The sequence below is a fragment of the Manis pentadactyla genome, chromosome 10 (genome assembly GCF_030020395.1).
Source record: "Manis pentadactyla isolate mManPen7 chromosome 10, mManPen7.hap1, whole genome shotgun sequence".
NCBI classification, from domain to species: Eukaryota; Metazoa; Chordata; class Mammalia; order Pholidota; family Manidae; genus Manis; species Manis pentadactyla.
In genome coordinates, this window is record NC_080028.1 from 23,899,423 (window position 1) to 23,918,481 (window position 19,059).

The following is a 19,059-nucleotide window of genomic DNA, read 5'->3' on the forward strand; positions in this document are numbered from 1 at the left end:
GTTTTATGTTATAATATATTTTGAAATTCCTTCTTTGTATTAATTGGTATCCACTGGCAGATTTCCTCTTCCACCTACCTCTGCTCCCTCAAAGTAGCTGGTCCACATGTAAATTTTGTACCAGCCCACTTAAGGGCCCCATATAATGTACAGACTAACACAATATACCCAAAGTCCATCCCTCTGGGCTTTCCTCCCTCTGGTTTCCTCCTCAGAACTGAAGTCTTAAATTGCCTCTAGAGTCTATCTATGACCTACGTAATAAAAACAGTCTCATTATGTGATTATGCTTTGCACTTAACCAAAAGTACTGTTAACTAATTTGACTAGCCAATTTACTCACTACATTTGGATTTAAGTAACTTTTTACTAATTTCATAAATCAAAGGCACCCTCAAGGGATTATCTTCTTACTATCAGTAAGGATATTTCAAAAATGTGCCATAGCTTGGAAGGAAGATCCAGAAAGGGAGAACCAAAAATTTTCATAGCAAGAGTGGCTGCAATTAATGACTGACAAGTTTTTGAAAGGGTCACATATCATTTAGAAATACATGTGCCTGGATCTTGATTTTGCAATTGCTTCCTAACTGGTCTTCATGCTTCTATTTATAATCCTTTATAGTCCATTTTCTTCACAGAAGCAATAGTTACCTTTTAAAAAATGTAAATCAGATCATAGCACTTCTCTGACTAAGATCTTCCAGTGGCTTCCCACTACAGTCAGAATAACTCTACCATGGCCTTTAAAGGGCTCTCTGTTCATGATCTATCATCACACACCAGCTTTGTCCTCTTCTCCAAACACTGTCCCCTTGTCTCCTGGATCCCAGTCACACTGGCTGTGTTGTTCTTGATTAAGCCAAGCTGGATTCTGCTTCAAGTCCTTTAAATTTGCTGTTCCTTCTATTCAGAATGCTCTTCCCCCAAGATCTTTGCATGGCTGCCTTCATCTCAAAAGTCAGGTCTCTGCTGGTTACTCTAATTTATAGTTCTTCTGCATCCAAACAGATAGAACATCTGTTCCTGAGCGTAGGGCAGCACATTCTTCCCCAGGTATGATCAAGATCTAAAAACCTCTGTTGTCACTTGGAGATAACAAAAGGTAAATAAACTGGGACCGTGGGGGGCAAATAATTCAGAGTTTGCACACAGTCCTATGCACACATGGCATTTTCTTTTTCTTACAGGTTATTTTCAGAGCTTTGTCACCACCATATGATGTGGAGAACCCTTACAGTGCCAAAGTACAGGAACAGCTGAAGATCACCAACCTCCGTGTGCAGCTGCTAAAACGACAGTCTTGTCCCTGTCAAAGAAACGATCTGAATGCAAAACCTCAGCATTTTACACACTATGCAATCTATGATTTCATTGTCAAGGGCAGCTGCTTCTGTAATGGCCACGCTGATCAATGTGTACCTGTTGATGGCTTCAGACCTGTCAAGGCCCCAGGAACATTCCATGTGGTATGTAAAACAAGCCGTCACCTATGAGAAACAAACCATGAGTTACCTTCTGCTTTGGGCATCATTAGTCTAAGTTCCCACAGAGTTGGTCTATGCTCACATAGCGCTTCTTTCTTCCTCTTCTGATCCACTCCTCTCACTCCATACCTACCCTATAAAGTACCTTAACTTGTTTTTCAATCTTCAATTTTAGAATTACAAATAGTCAAGCATGATAACCAGATTCCTTGGAAAACATCCATGCCAGTTTTTAGTACCATGACCTTCAGATATAAAGTGTAAGGTGAGCAGTAGAAGAGGTTGGCATAATCATATTAGTGGCATTATCACACAGAAACCAGTTTTGACAGTAAATGGGGACCATTGTTGAGTAGATTTTAAAGTGGTAAAAAATAAGAAACTCAGCTTAATGCCTGGTATCTTTTACTGTCCAGCATAGAATGAATAATAGTTCTCCTCTGGGAAGAGTGGCCTGAACCCCTCTCACCCTAAACCAGGGTTAAGCTCTCTTTCTTCTAGGTTCACACATCTCCTTGTGCTTTCCTTTGAACTGCTTGTCTGCAGCTCCCAGGAGATCATGAACTCCTGAGGACAGGGACTGTGTTTTCTTTTGTATCCTTAGGACCTAATGTGTTACCTGAGCCAGAGTAAGTGTCTCAGCAGGTGTTTGGTTGAATGATAGCAACACAGGACTAGAAAGATGATGAAAAATTACTGTCATTATTTGTCCTCACATCACCTTCTTCCAAAAAAAGATACAAAAATGGCTCTGACAGTCAGCTCCTTATACATATGTATCCAGAGTTATGGACGGAGATAATAGGCAAGAAGGCAAAGTAGGAGAGCACCCTAATTATTTAATTTTATATTTTGCTCTTATATTTCTGACCAAGGCGAATAGTAAATAAAATTGAAAAGGCCTCAAAGTATCCTATCTTCATTACCTAAAGAATACTTCCACATTTGTCTCCTTTCTCCCAGCCCTGATATAGGATAGGGCCGTAAGGCACCGTGAACCAGTTAGCCAGCAGGACAGTGGGTGTTAACTGGTCTGAGTCACTGCAGTGTAGGGCAGCAACTTTGGGGTAACCAAAATGACTAGGAAAACAGTCAGAGAGTAACAACAACAGGAACAATGCTATTACTTCTAGAAGTGAAGCTGAGGCTCCCAAGTTGAAGAATATGCAACATTCATTTAACAAACACATACCAGCTCCCAGCTACTAATGGATCTTTGATATAATATTGCTTCAAATAAAGGATGAAATAATTTGTTATATCTAATTTAATTGGGTTCAGATATGACTCAAATAGAAAATAACCCAGATATTTTAGAGACAGGTCTATCTACTAGACTGTAAACTAGAAAGTTTGTGTAAGACAGAGTGCTAATAAATTTTTGCCACTGTATTTAAGTGAATTAGTGAAAGGAGAGCCTGCTAGCTGCAGTGGACTGAATGTTTGTGTACCTCCAAAACTCCTATGTTGAAAACCTAATCCCAGTATAATGGTGTGTGGAGGTGGGAGCCTTTGGGGGATAATTAGGTTGTGAGAGTAGAATCCTCATGAATAGGATAAGCGGCCTTAAATGGAGAGGCCACGGAGCTCCTAGCTGGCTTTCCACCGTGGGAGGACACATGAGAAGTCAGCAGTCTGCAGCCTAGAAGAAGGTCCACACCAGACCCCACCAAGCTGACACCCTGATCCTAGACTTCCGGTCTCCAGAACTCTGAGAAGTAAATTTCTGTTGTTTCTAAGCCACAAGCTGATCAAGGTATGGGACCTGGCAAACTGCAAGTTGAAGACCAACCATGTGGACTACCTGAACACTGTGACCATCTCTCCAGGTGGATCCCTCTGTGTTTCTGGAGGCAAGGATGGCCAGGCCATGCTCTGGGAGCTCAACAAAGGCAAGCACTTTTATGCCTGATGGTGCAGACATCATCAGTGTCCTGTGATTCAGCACCCACCACTCCTGGCTTTGTGTTGCCATGGGGCCCAACATCAAGATGTGGGACTTGAAGGGCAAGATCATTGTAGATGAACTGGGTTATCAGAACCAGCTATAATGCAGAGAGGCTCCACTACACCTGTCTGGCCTGGTCTGCCGATGGCCAGACTCTGATTGTCAGCTGCATAGACCACCTGTTACAGGTATGACAGGTGACAATTGGCACCTGCTAGATATACATGCCATTGCTTTGAAAATAAAAAACTGGCTTTCTCACTTAAAAAAAATTAATTCTATTAATTCTACTGAATACAAGAGGTAAATACACAGTTATTACCAGAGACTTTGCATAAGTCTTAAAGTAAAACTTTTTATACAATCTTCTGCCAGCAAGAAAACTGTCAGCCTGTGAGCCTGAGCTCCTGTGTCTGTGCCTTTTGGCCCTCTGCTCCATCCTGTCATTACCCACTGAACCTCTTGCCACCTATGGCCCTGCTGCACTCCTGCTGTGTCTGTCAGGGTCTCCCCCACCTGCCACCCAGCCTCACCACCATGGCCTCTGCCAGAGTCAGCTCTATGAGGCCTATTTGGACATGGGGCCCCAAGATCCTATCCTGGGAGTCACAGAAGCCTATAATGGAAACACCAGCAGCAAAAAGATTAATCTGGGAAGTGGTAGCTACAAGGATGATATTGGAAAGCCTGACATGCTTCCTAGTGCCCAGAAAGCAGAGGTCCAAATTGCTGCAAAAATTTTGTACAAAGAATACCTGCCTTTGCAGGACTGACTGAATTCTGTAATGCATCTGCTGATCTACCTCTGGTAATAACAGCAAATTGTTGAAAACGGGCTGGTAGGTCAGTGTACAGCTCATTTTTGGAACTGGGGCCTTCAGGATCAGAGCCAGCTTTCTGCAAAGATTTTTTGAGTTCAGCCAAGATGTCTTTTTGCCCAAACCATCCTGGAGAAATCACATACCCACCTTTGGGGATGCTAGCATGCAGCTACAAGGCTATCTACGACCCCAAGACTTTCAGCTTTGACATCACAGGCACTATGGAGGACACTGAAAAAAATGCCAGAGTAATGTGTTCTCCTGCAGGCCATTACTGTCATTATTATATTATATTATCTCAGCCACTTCAACTACGTCTACCACTTACATTTCTTCCCCAATAACGACAAAAAATAAATTGTCGCTTATATGCTGTTTGATACTATTACAAGGCTAGGGCTTTTGAGACAGAGAACTGTACTTTGACGCCAGTGTGCTGGGATCCCAGAATTATGTGAAGAGGACATCCTAAACTCTTTCTCTTTGCAGCTGGAGAGGACTGATTCAGTTCCCAGCAGCTGGTGGTTTTACAGTTGTTGGATGATGAATGCTAATGAGAAGGAACACGGAACATTTCATTGTTTTACTAATCTATCACCCATTGGATAACGCAGCTGCCCTAGAATACCATGAAAAACTGTTTAAATGCCTTGAGCTACACTTGTGAGAGTTGATTTTCCATTTGGAATCAGAAACTCATTATAAGAGTGCCAATAGTTTGACTTATGTGTCCTAAATCTAAGAGTTAACTTTGAGACCTGTGGAATCCTGTAGTGGGGTTTGAAGAAAATGTTCCTTAGCTATCTACATATGTAAGGCAGGTTTTAGAGTCATTCATAGCTTCATTAGAAAGGTTTTTCTTATCTGAATCTGAATACATTTATTCATGTATTTATGTTTGCACATCTCATATGTCATCTTTTCTAAATTCAGAACAGATTTAAGACCATAGTTTTCATCTTTTTAGAAATTCTTTACTGGGCTGTGATTGAGCCAAAAGTAATAATTAGAAAGTTCTTGACTCTTCAGGGTATTAAGGAAAAAAATAGAGGACTTAAAACAATTATAATGTTATTAAATGAGAATATTAAATCAGAATTCTAAGATATTTTTATATAGGAAAACATATTTTCATGTTTGGAAATGAATATCTGTAAATTAGCCTTAGGTCTTCTCAATGTAGGAAAAAAATAAGTATTGTGAATTATAAAGACTACTAATAAACATTACCACTTATTGAGTGCTTATTGTATGCCAGGTCTTGTGGTGTCATGCTACAAATGTCATTGAATTTCATCTTCACAACTGGATGATCCATTATCATCACGTTTTTTCAATAAGGAACTGCAGCTTGGAAGTGTTAAGTCTTCCCAAAAGTTAAGAAAGGGTAGAGCCATAGCTTAAATTAGCCTGTAAGACACTGGAACCCATTTTCTTTTTGCTGTTGCTGTGCTGTTAAAGATTTGGATCTAATTGGGGTTGACACTGTGCCAAGAACAGAGGAAAAAAGGAAGAAAGCACAGAAGGGGCAAGGGAGATGAAGCTGGGTTCAAAGTATTGATTATCATGATGGACCATGGAATCTAACCTAAGCAAGGAACAAAGTGAGGACACAGGAGAGCAAAAACTATTCCCACCACCAAAAGTTTGCTGTTTTATATTTTATAAAGCCTTTTCCCATGCATTATTTCACTTGATGCTCAATACAATCCTGAAAAGTAGTATTTTTATTTCTGTTCTGCAGATAAGGGCAATTAAAGTACAGAGAGATTAATTTACTTGCTTGAAGTCACAGTGATAGAGCAATTACTCACACTCATGAGTATTTACTATAGTACCCCATCTCCATCCCCAATAGGTTGCCAAGAAAAAAGATTTTATGGAGATAGGTAACCCATCCCAGGCATCTACATTTTAATATGGAACCAGAAGTTATCATTGATTCTCTCTTCTCTTCCATTCAACAACTAGTGAAATGGCCCAGAGGGAAGAAAGAGAGGAAGAGTAAAAGCAGTAAATTTGGATAATCTACAAAGTGAATAATTTAGAAGTGACTATCCTTTTGGGGGGGGCACACATCATCTTTGATGGGTATCTTTGGTTTTTATTAGGAAGCGGGATTTCTGGATCTACCATCCTTTACTTCCATCTCTAGCCCTAAATCATTTTCACTGCTGATGGAAGGCCACAGCAAAATCAAAATCATTCATAATCAGATTAGGATCTGGAGGAATGGGTAATCCTATCACCAGAGTGCATAATGTTATATTTCCCAATATTAATAAAATATAAAGCCTGCCAGTTAGTGTGAGACTATCCTAAATCCATTTGAAGGTCTTAACCTTCTTATTTCAATATTCCTGTGTTTTATGGTATATCTTTGTCAGTAGTCCCCTGGCAATGAGTAACTACAGATGCCATTAAAGGTGTACAGAATATTGACTGATTATACTTCATTTACTACCTTTGTTTCCTAGTAGAAGGGCAAGCCAGTAAAATATGTTCATGGGTGGAAATTTTTAGGGCTTTGACTGTAAAACTTGCCTATAAATCTAGCCTTCTCTCTAGGCAGTAAGATGTACTTTCTTTTAATGGAAAAGGAGTTGCCTGAGATTATTGTTTTTATCTGATGATAAGGAAACCATAAAATTCAGAACCAGAGACATTACAAAATAATTTTTGCACTCATGGAAGAATTCCCTGTGGGGTTCCTTTCAAGGGTTCCCTCAGAACATTTAAATATTTGTTTATAGACATTTGGCTATTCCACAGAGAAGTTAAAGGACAAAAATACCTGAAACTATAATGTTGGTATCAGAGCTGACAACTATGAAATTAAAATATAAGCCAAAAGAAAAGTAAGGTTGACTCTCCAAAATATATATTTGTTCATTCAACTTTTCATAACATGCTTTGCAAAAAGTGAAACACACCTATATTTAGGTCAAAACTGGATCATTGTAAAGATACAAAACTGAGTTTAACAGGTTTGAGCTGCTGGCTCTATAAATATGGGAAGAAACAACTTAAATTTGATATTTTCCTTACTCTAAAGTGCTTTCAAGATATTCAAGACATATCTCACTTTGCAAATTTTCTCATGAATACTTCCTTTTCAGTGGGGCATTTTTGGATCCATCCTGTGGATAGGGAGATTGGGAGATCTCTGGGACGAGAAGGCCTAGTCTTCCAATTTCACTGCTAATAAAACGGGGAAGTGAGAGTGGGTGAAAATGGAAAAAGAAAAGCTGAAGTTACAGATAGATATCTCATTCTGGTTCACAATTCTAGGACCCATATCTCTATGATGTTTCATTTGTGTCTTGCCAATTTTGTAAGAGCTGAAAATGTACTTCAATTTATCCTAAAACAATTATATTCAGTGCAAAATAAGTATAATTTAAGCTCTTTTCCCCTCTTACAAGAATTTTTAGTGACCAGATATGTAAGGTTGAAATAATGTGTGTGTATGTGTGTAATAATTATTCCACAAGAGAAAGAATATTTATAACCATCTCAGTGAAGAAAACGAGATCTGTTAATTTTGCATTCAAAATCTTAATACTATAATTGAAACTACAGTACTATTAAATCTTAGCAACATAAATATTTTAGTGGAATAAAATAGTACATGTGTGGGGATATAGAGGACTATAGTATTTGTTAACTCATAATAAGATTTTTTTTTTAGCCATGTGGAATTCTGGTATCTTTGTAGTTTTTCTCTTTAATCTTTAGATACAAAAAAACAGAAAATCATGGCTTAAAAACTAAGATATATTTTTAGCTTGAAGAGAGCTCATATATTAGAAATGAAAAAATGATTACATTTGTTCCACTATTAAATATTTTATATATAATACAAAAAATTATGAAATTTGTAAGAGTAAACACTGATCAAATGTCCTTTGCTTTTATTTTTGTTTCTTTAAGGGCACCACTAAGAGGCATGTAATTCAGCTGGCTTGGTCAGCTATCAGAATTCCTGAAGGGCAGAGAGTTCGTTTCACAGATAAGGCTTTGGTAGGCATTAAAATTAAAGAGAATATGGGATTATAGCATTTCTATATGCTGAAAAGATGCTAAAGATTGTAGTTATAGTATATTTATATTTTAATTCTTATTTATCATATAATTAAAGTATCATATATACTAAAAAAAAACTTAACTCTGTGAGATTACACAGAAGTACGAGTAAAGATACCTACGCTCCAATTTTCCTACCTAATTTCAGTAACAAAGCAAGGAATTGCAGCCTATTTTGTCAAACAGTTAGGTTATTAATGGCCTTGACACAAAACGCCAATCATTCCTCAGACTTCCCAGAGTCCTTGTACTTCTCTTAATTAAAACACTTACTTCATTATACTGTAAATTTTTGTTTACGTATCTAATTTACCTATCTGCTAAACAATCTGCTCCTTTAATGGCAAATACTGGAACATTCACAATATCTAACATGTAATAGGGTCAAAAAATTCTGGGTCAGTAAATGAATTGATTAATTAATGACATTTTAAAAGTAAGAGACTCATTTCAGATAATAATGTTAATAATATTAATAATAATGACTTTTTTATTATGTAATATCTCTACATACATTTTCTCCTTTAATCTTTAAAGAAATACATGGACAGGTATTATTACCTTATTTTGTGTGTGTGTGTGTGTGTATGTGTGTGTGTATGTGTGTGTGTGTGTGTGTTTGTGTTTTGATATTGTTAATATACAATTACTTAAACAACATTATGGTTACTAGACTCCTATTATCAAGTCCCTCCCACATACCCCATTACAGTCACTGTCCATCAGTGTAGTAAGATGCTATAGAATCATTACTTGTCTTCTCTGTATATACTGCCTTCCCATGTCCCTACCCCCCATACATTATGTATGCTAATCTTAATGCCTTGTTTTCCCCCTTATCCCTCCCCTCCCACCCATCCTCCCCAGTGCCTTTCCCTTTGGTAACTGTTAGTCCATTCTTGGATTCTGTGAGTCTGCTGCTGTTTTGTTCCTTCAGTTTTTTTTCTTTGTTCTTATACTCCACATATGAGTGAAATCATTTAGTACTTGTCTTTTTCCACCTGGCTTATTTCACTGAGCATAATACCCTCTAGCTCCATCCATGTTGTTGCAAATGGTAGGATTTGTTTTCTTCTTATGGCTGAATAATATTCCATTGTGTATATGTACCACATCTTCTTTATCCATTCATCTACTGATGGACACTTAGGTTGCTTCCATTTCTTGGCTATTGTAAAATGCTGTGATAAACATAGGAGTGCATATGTCTTTTTCAAACTGAGCTGCTGCATTCTTAGGGTAAATTCCTAAGAGTGGAATTCCTGGGTCAAATGGTATTTCTATTTTAAGTTTTTTGAGGAACCTCCATACTGCTTTCCACAATGGTTGAACTAGTTTACATTCCCACCAGCAGTGTAGGAGGGTTCCCCTTTCTCCACATCCTCGCCAACTTTTGTTTTTGTTTGTCTTTTGGATGTTGGCCATCCTAACTGGTGTGAGATGATATCTCATTGTGGTTTTAATTTGCATTTCCCTAATGATTAGTGATGTGGAGCATCTTTTCATGTGTCTGTTGGCCATCTGAATTTCTTCCTTGGAGAAGTGTCTGTTCAGATCCTGTGCCCATTTTTTAATTGGATTATTTGCTTATTACCATACTTTATAAGTAGAAAGTTATGTCTCATTATTGAGAGCAGAGTTTAGGATCCCCATGTATCTAATCTATCATTAGATTTTCAAAAAGATTTTTTTTTTAATCCTCTACCACCTTCATACTATGAAAGTTTAATTTTGCTCTTTAGTCAAAATAAAAGAACCTAAGAAAGAAAACAACCTCAAAACTCTTCAGTAGAGTTTCATGTAGATTAAGGTGCTTGTTGTTTTCATTGTGACAATTATTGTGGTCTTTTAAAGCAATAAAATAAAGACGAGTAATTATTTTTAAATCATCTAGAGGAAAGGAAATCCTTTTAAACATGCTTTGTAAATAAAATGTAGTCATACAAATACTAGGAATATCAAATTGATTATTCCACCTTTGATCCAGAGTCACATTTCTTCAGAGAATAACTAAATTATCTTTAGTATTTCTTTTCAGTTATTGGATTTTTGAGAACTGTGGCAAAGGAGAAACATGTAGATCATTTCTGATGTTGTCATTGTTTTTTTTTTTAATGTTGTTTTTCTTAAATATTTTTCAGGATATGGATGACATTAAAACTTTTTGGAACATTTGTAATATGATTTTTATAGGTTGAATCGAAAAAATTGCAATAGAAATTAATATCTCTTTCACCTATATTGAATATTAATTTTAAAATGCCATTCTAATTTTTCTTGTTTTCTTAATATGAAAAAGTTTAATGATCCTTTCATAAAATTTATATTAATTTATAATTAATATAGCAACCAAAATATTTATAAAGTGACTAGCATATGTTACTAAGTTAATTTTAGGCTACATGCTACATTTTGTTTGTTGCTAAAGGCCCTGATATCACAACACATTTGTGAATCCATCCACTGTACATTATTTCCTCAGGTTCTTAAGATTACAATGGGATTGAAGTGGTTTTGCCGAGAAATTAAACTGTTATCATGCAATACAAATACTAGAAAGTAAGAACCTACTTTCTGTGTTTTATATATTAAATAACAGATATTTATGAAGCTGAAAATGAAGTTCAACTTATAGTAATATATTATGTCAATAAAACACTGCCTAATTAGTGAAACTTACTTTATTAGAATGCTCAGAGACCAAAGAGCTTCTATAGCACAAAGGCATCTTACAACAAATAGTTTTTCATAACATTTCAAATCTCATGTAGCTATTTTGCATAAGTTGTAGGACTTAAAAAAACAGAATAATAAAATTTATAAATATTAAGAGACAAACTGCCTTAATACAACAGCTATCCTTCAATATAATAAATAGTTACTACTTAATTGATTAATAACATTTATCATTAGAGTTTCAAAAAGATTCTTTTCAAATCCTCTACCGTCTTCATACTATGAAAGTTTAATTTTGCTTTTTAGTCAAAATAAACCCTTAAAATATTTTTTTCTTGATATTGTTAACTCAGCCATAACTGGTGCACTATTTTTTCAAACTGTTAGAAGGAACAGTTATATTTCCCTAATAGGAAAAAGGAGAAGTAGTGTATTCTCAGCTATAAAACTTTGTTCCAGTAAAAAACTAGATGACTATTTATATTTTAAGATTCAGAGTTGGCTTAATATCAGAAACTCAACCAATGTAATACAACATAACAATAAAATAAAGGATAAAAATCACATGATCATCTCAAAAACATTTGACAAAATCCAACATCCTTTCTTGACTACAAAGAAAAAAAAAAAAGACATTCAACAAACTAGTTAAAGAGAAGAACTTACTCAACATGATGAAGGATATCTATGACAACATCACAGTTAACATCATACCTAATGGTGAAAGACTAAATGCTTTCTCCCTAAGGTCAGAAATAAGGCAAGGATGTCTGCTTTCACAACTTCTATTCAGTATTGTACTGTAAGTTTTAGCCAGGGCATTTAGACAAGAAAAAGAAATAAAAGGCATTGAGATTAGAAGGAAGAAGTAAAGCTATTTCTATTCACAGATGACATGATCTTATATGTAGAGAAACCTTAGCAATCCATAAGGGAAAAAAAATTGAACATATTCGACCAAGTTGCAGGATACAAGATCAATATAAAAAAGCCAGTTGTATTTCTAAACAGTAGAAATGAACAATTTGAAAATGAAAGAAAATAATTCCATTTACAATGGCATCAAAAGAAAAATAAAATGCGTAGAAATAAATTTAACCGAGTAGATGTACCTGTATATTGAAAACTCTGAAACACTGTTGAAAGAAATGAATGATCTAAATAAAGGAAAAGATATCCTGTATTCAAGAATTGGAAGGTTTAATTGATTAGGAGGAAATACTCCCAGATTGATCTACAGATTAAACAAAATCCCTATCAAAATTCCAGCTGCCTTTTTTTTTCCCCAGAAATGCACAATCTGAATGTGAAATTCATATGTAAAGGAAAGGAAATTTGAGTAACCAAAACAATTCTGAAGAATAATAAAGTTGGACTCATGCTTCCCAATTTCAAAACTTCCTGCAAGCTACAGTAATCAAAACAGTGTGGTACTGGCATAAGGATAGGCATATAAAGATCAATGAGATAGAGAGTCCAGAAATAAATATAGGCATTTATGCTTAATTGATTTTCAACAAAGATGTCAGAATTATTTAATGGAGAAAGAATAGTCTTTTCAACAAATTGTACTGGGACAACTGGGTAACAACATATAAAAGAATGAATTTGGTTCCCTACCTCACATCATATGCAAAAATTAACTCAAAAGGGATTAAAGGCCTAAATGTAGAGTTAAAATTATAAAATTCTTACAAGGAAACATAGGTATAAATCTTCATGACCTTGGATTAGGAAATGGTTTCTCAGATATGACACCAAAAGCACAAGCAACAAAAGAAAAAATAAATAAATTGGACTTTACCAATTTTTCATTATTATAATATGCTTTTTTATTATCATTTTTTTGATAATGAAAAGACAATCCATAGAATGAGAGAAAATATTTGCAAATCATATATCTGATAAGAGTCTAATATCTAGAATATGTGAAAAACCATTACAACTCAACATAAAAAGACAAGTAACCAATTAAAAAATGGACAAGGTTTGAATAGACATATTTTCAAAGAAAATACGTAAATAGCCAATAAGCATGTTGAGAGATGCTCAACATCCTTAATCATTAGGGAAATGCAAACCAAAATCACAATGAGATACCACTTCACATCCACTAGGATGACTATAATAAAGGCAGACAATAACAAGTATTGGCTAGGATGTGGAGAAATTGGAACCCTCATACATAGCTGGAGAGAATGTAAAATGGTATGCTGCTGTGGAAAACAACCTGGCAGTTCCTCAAAAACTTAAACATAAAGTTACCATATGACCCAGCAATGCCACTCCCCATTATATACCCAAATGAATTGAAAAGAAATGTCATCACAAAACCTTGTACATGAATGTTCATAGCAGCATTATTCATAACAGCCAAAAAGTGATAACAAACCAATATCCATAAATAGATGAATAGATAAACAAAGGTGGTAATATCCATACAATGGAATATTACCCAACCATGAAAAGGAATGGAGTACTGATATATGCTACAGTATGAATGAACTTTGAAAAGATTATGTTAAGTTGAGGAAGGTAGACACTAACAGCTACCCTTATAGTACTCCTTTTACATGTAATGTCCAGAATAGGCAAATCCATAAAGACAAATAGGTTAGTGACTGCCAGAAGTTGCAGCTCAGAAGGGAATGAGGAATGACTGCTTAATGGGCATGAGGTTTCTTTTTGGGGTGATGAAAATGCTCTGGGATTAGATGGTGGTAATAGTTGGACAACATTTTGAATATATTAAAAACCACTCAGTTGTACACTTTAAAATGGTTTAAATGATGAATTTTATGTTATGTGAATATAATTGCAACAAGAAAAATAAATAGCTAAAAAACAAAAAAAAACCCATGACTAGTTACATAGGAATTTTATAGAATAAATATATTTCTTTTGAACTTCCAGTATTAAGCTGATTGTTTTAGAAAGCAATAGCTTTGGCAGGATGGATTTTGAAGAAAACTTACTCTTTCAATAGTGCGGCTGTTATTTCTGGCCATAGATAGATAATCAGAGATTTCTTGATGACTGTATTCTGATAGAGTTGCCAAACAAGTGTAAGTTTTTAATAAATCAGTATTTCCACCTCAATTTTTCATATAAGCATATTCAATAATGAAAAGTATGTTTTACAAGATTCACCTAGAAACAAGCAATTTTCCAATATGAATTAATTCAACAACAAAGAACTATGGAAAAAAACACACCATAGCAACTGGCTTCTTGTTCTACAATTGGGTTCATTTATCTTAAACAAGTCAACTTTTGTAACACCCTCTGCACTGTATAGAATACTGAGTGACAGTCAAACAGAGCTGTCAAGAAAGAAGGAAAACAGTGGGAAATGTGAACTAGAATGAATTTTAAAAGACTTTGTAAGAGAATGCAAAATAGTCTGTGACAAGGAATTTTACTTTAAAATGACCAAAGCCATGTGAATACACTGAGCAAGTGAATGTCAGTGGGGTGAAAAGTACTCAATAATCCTCTACAGCATTTCTAATAGAATTTACCTGGCCCCCAACTAATTATAAGAACCTATCTAAATCCTAAAAGACATTGAACAAAACCCCACAAAACCTTTCTTCATTCTCCTTCCTTCATTCTGTGTCAAATGCTGCTTGACAGATAAGTTGCTTACAAAATGAGTTCTACTAGTTTCTGCTTTCACTCAGTTTCCCAGGTTCTTGCCCAGTAGTTGTGTTAATAGTTTTAATAGCGTATTAGAAGCTATGTTTGTTAATTCCATTTTTGCTATTTCTTTCTAAAATTATTAAGATTAAGTAGGTCCTAAGAAATTGAAATTGATATGATCCCTTTTTCCCTCGAAGAGATTTTATTAGAAGAAGTTATTTTAGGTGTTTGTGGGAAGGAAAAAAATCCTCCTGATGACATCACTATTCTAAGATGGAGACTCTAGTATTTTAAGACTCTCTTGGGATTTCAGTTTCCTGTTCTACTATTGATTTGCATTGGAAAAAATTATGTATATAAAGGCAAGTACACAGTGAAATTATCAGAACAAAACTTAACTAAGGTCAAATTAAGAGCAGAGATGGAATGGGTCAAATGGGTATGTACAACTGTTCTAGTACACAGTGACTAAGGAGTAATTTGGTTTGAAGGGAATTTCAAATTACTTAGGTGTATATTGTGATAGTTTCTTAGATAGTATTACAGGAAACTCAAAATCTGTCTATGGACAAGAACTACAGCAAGAATCTAATGATGTATGTCAATCATCTCTTGCTTTGTATCTTGCAGCTGAAGAAATTGTGGCTGTTACGGAGGGGAAAAGGAGCTAATTTGGTATTATAAGACAAGAAAGCCTTAAGTACACCAAAATAAACGTCATTGTACACATGCAAATCTAAAGGCAAACTATGAATATAACCTAGTTCTATTCCTTGTAGGATTTTTCCAAATAAATATATTTGTTGGACAGACATCATTTTAAAAAGCCTGACAGAAATAATTCTTAAAGTCCATTGGAAACAACAGTAACAAAAAAGAAACAGTACTATGCAATGACGTAATGCTGGAAAAAAATCACATAAATTGGAAATAGTATGAAATTATCTTAATGTAATCTTCATAAGCCTCTTGCACATCACAATATTTAATTCAATGCCATTTACATTTTTCTGGCAGAAATATTTATTACAGTTTCAGAGGAAAGACAAAGTGCTTGATGATACTGAAAAGAAGAAACTATTAGAATTAACTTAGTGAAAATATAAGATATTCAAAACCATTTAGCTATGTTAAGCATGTCGAAATTTCACATTTAAAAGTACAACCTCAAGTATCCTTTTTTTCCCTTTTTCCCTCATAAAGATTTGTGTATTTTCTTTTTTTCTTTTATTGAAGTATCTTATATTGGTTGCAAATATACAAGACAGTGCTTCAACAGTTACCCAAATTACTAAATCCTCACCCCCACTAGTGTAGTTACTGTAAACATAGAAAGATATTACAGAATCATTGTCTGTATTATCCATATTGTATCAAGTAGTCTTGATGGAAGAACTTTCGGTAATGTGGAGAATAAGAAATGGCAATGTTAAAGGATAAGTTTTCAAGAGTAAAGTCATGACTCTCACACAGATATAAAATAGATGTGTAAACAATTTTATTTAACTAATTAATAAATTAATTAATGGTTCAAAGGAGAATTCAAATGACCACACATACATAGGCAAATAACACAAATGCTGAAATATATTTACAAATAGATGCAAAACAGGTCAATGCTCAGGGCGATGATCACTTGAATTCTATCAGATACAACTGATTTGTATTTCTATGAATAAGAATTATTTGCATTACTATTAATTTTATACAGCTTACAGAACTGTAAAATAGTTCAATGATAATAAAAGGCAGAGGTAACCCAGTAAGGTAGAGAGAACACTCATTCTTGTCTTTTTGGCAGGGAAGATTGGGTGGTGGGTGGGGGGTGCATTTCAAAGTCTTTCACAGTTTTATCTGACAGAAAAAATATCATTTGCCAGTCAGGGAAATATGTAAAGAAAGGGTATTCTCATAATGTGGTTTCCCAAAAGATGCCATTTTGAACCTCTTAAGCCCATGATTATAAATAAAAGTATTCCCTAACTGTGGACTTACAATAAGAGAGAGAGATTTTCTTTGTTCAGGGAAATCACTACTCTGAAGGGTGAAAGAAAATCTTACCTAAAATTACTCAAGAACTGAAAATTAAACCATAGTGCTCATATATAAAAAAAAAACTGTTAAGTATGTAAAAATAGTACATTTTAAAACAATGGGGATATTTTAAAACCCTCTTTCACTTAGCTTATTAAATGAGGTTATTTTACTAACAATATTTTTAAACTTTAAAATGTTCTGCAATTTATCTGAAAAACCCAGATGATGCTTTTCTCTGCCTTGGAGCAGTTTCACACCCCACCCCCCACCCCCACACCCGCAGATGGGTGGGTTTGGGGAGTTTGTTTTTGCTTTGTCTTCTTTCAGTTTGGCCAATTACCTAATTTTCACAAAAGGGGCCATGGACAGATGTGGAAAGATAAAACACAAAACTTAATTTTTTTAGTTCTAGCTATAATACTACAAAACAAAGAAACCACATCTTTTAAGCAATCTTCGAATTAATGCCCACAATTCAGAGTACACAGATTTGGTAGCATTTGGAAATTTTGTGTGTGTGTATGCATGCTTCTGAATACTCTTTTAATTCCTGATTTCTTAGGATAAAGGGCATGCACAATGGTGCAGATGAAAACTACCACTTAGGTACACAAATCAAAGTTTTGGGGCATACAAAATTTTACACATGAAAAAATGGAAATAAGCCAGCAACCTGAATCTTAAAATGTACTGAAATCATTAGGTTACACAGTGTTCTCACTTATCATTCCTTATACCCCAAATTAAAACTGACTGTAAAAGCCATTACACCATGTGTTATTACTATTCCTACCAGATCATAATAGGAAGTAAATAACAGAAAAGAGGTGCATTCTACAAATAATTTTTTTAAAATTTGAGATATGATTGACATACAATAATATGTCGGTTTCAGGTGTACAACATAGGGATTTGACATTTGTATTCATTGCAAAATGGACCGTACAAAAAGTCAGTCACCATCTGTCACCTTATAAAGTTAATACAATGTTATTGACTACATTCCCCATGCTGTATATTACACCCCCATGACTTACTCATTCTATAACCAGAAGTTTGTATTTCTTAATCCCCTTTCACCGATTTCCCATCCCCATAGCCCTCTTCTCCTCTGGCAACCACCAATTTTCTGTATCAGTGAGTGTGAGCTTTGTTTTATTTTGTTTCTTGATTTTGTGTTTTAGATTCCACATGTAAGTGGAATCATTTAATATTTGTCTTTCTCTGTATGACTTACTTCATTTAGCATAATACCATCAAGGTCCCTCCATGTTGTTGCAAATGACAGTATTTCATTCTTTTTTTATGACTGAGTAAATTACATTTAATTAATTGTTTATTCTTTTATTTATTTATACTACATCTTTATCCATTCATTCATTGATGGACACTTAGGTTGTTTCTGTACCTTGGCTATTGTAAATAATGTTACAATGAACACAGGGGTGCATATTTATTTTTGAATTAATGTTTTTATTATCTTCAGATGGATACCCAGTGGTGGAATTGCTGCATCTTTTCCATAATAGTTGCAACAGTTTACATTCCCTCCAACAGCACAAAAGGGTTTTCTTTTCTCCACAGCCCTGCCAACACTTGTAAATTCTTGCCTTTTTTATAATAGCTATTCTGACAATTGTAAGGTAATATTGCATTATGATTTTTATTTACATTTCCCTGATGATTAGTGATGCTAAGCATCCTTTATGTGCCTGTTGGCCATCTAAATTTTTTAGTTCTAGCTGTAATACTACAATACAAAGAAACCACATCTTTTAAGCAATCTTTGAATTAATTCTTGTCTTTTTTATAATAGCCATTCTAACAATTGTACTTCTTTGGAAAAATGTCTATTCAGACTGTTTGCCCATTTTTTAATAGGATTGTCTGTTTTCTCTTGTTGAATTGTATGATTCCTTACATATGTTGGATGTATGATCATACACCACATATAAAATCAACTTGAAAAGGAATATATTCATAAATGACATATCCAATAAAGGGTTGACATCCAAAATACATAAAGAGCTCATGTACCTCAACAAACAAAAAGCAAATAATCCAATTTAAAAATGGGGAGAGGATCTGAACAGACAATTCTCCAAAGAAGAAATTCAGATGGCTAACAGGCACAAGAAAAGATGCTCCACATCACTAATAATCAGAGAAATGCAAATAAAACCACAATGAGCTATCACCTCACACCAGTTAGGATGGCCAACATCCAAAAGACAAACAACAACAAAAGTTGGCAAGGATGTGGAGAAAGGGGAACTCTCCTACACTGCTGGTGGGAATGTAAACTAGTTCAACCATTGTGGAAAGCAGTATGGAGGTTCCTCAAAAAACTCAAAATAGAAAT

At 34.8% G+C, this 19,059-nt stretch overlaps 1 protein-coding gene across 1 annotated transcript in view; it reads left to right on the forward strand.

Moving 5' to 3' along the window:
* NTN4 (netrin 4) overlaps nucleotides 1-19,059 on the forward strand; it is a 106,494-nt gene that overhangs the window by 36,317 nt on the left and 51,118 nt on the right. The window contains exon 3 of the mRNA XM_036891303.2: nucleotides 1,191-1,469. Coding sequence (XP_036747198.2) covers nucleotides 1,191-1,469 — 279 coding nt within the window. The remainder of the gene's footprint in view (nucleotides 1-1,190; nucleotides 1,470-19,059) is intronic.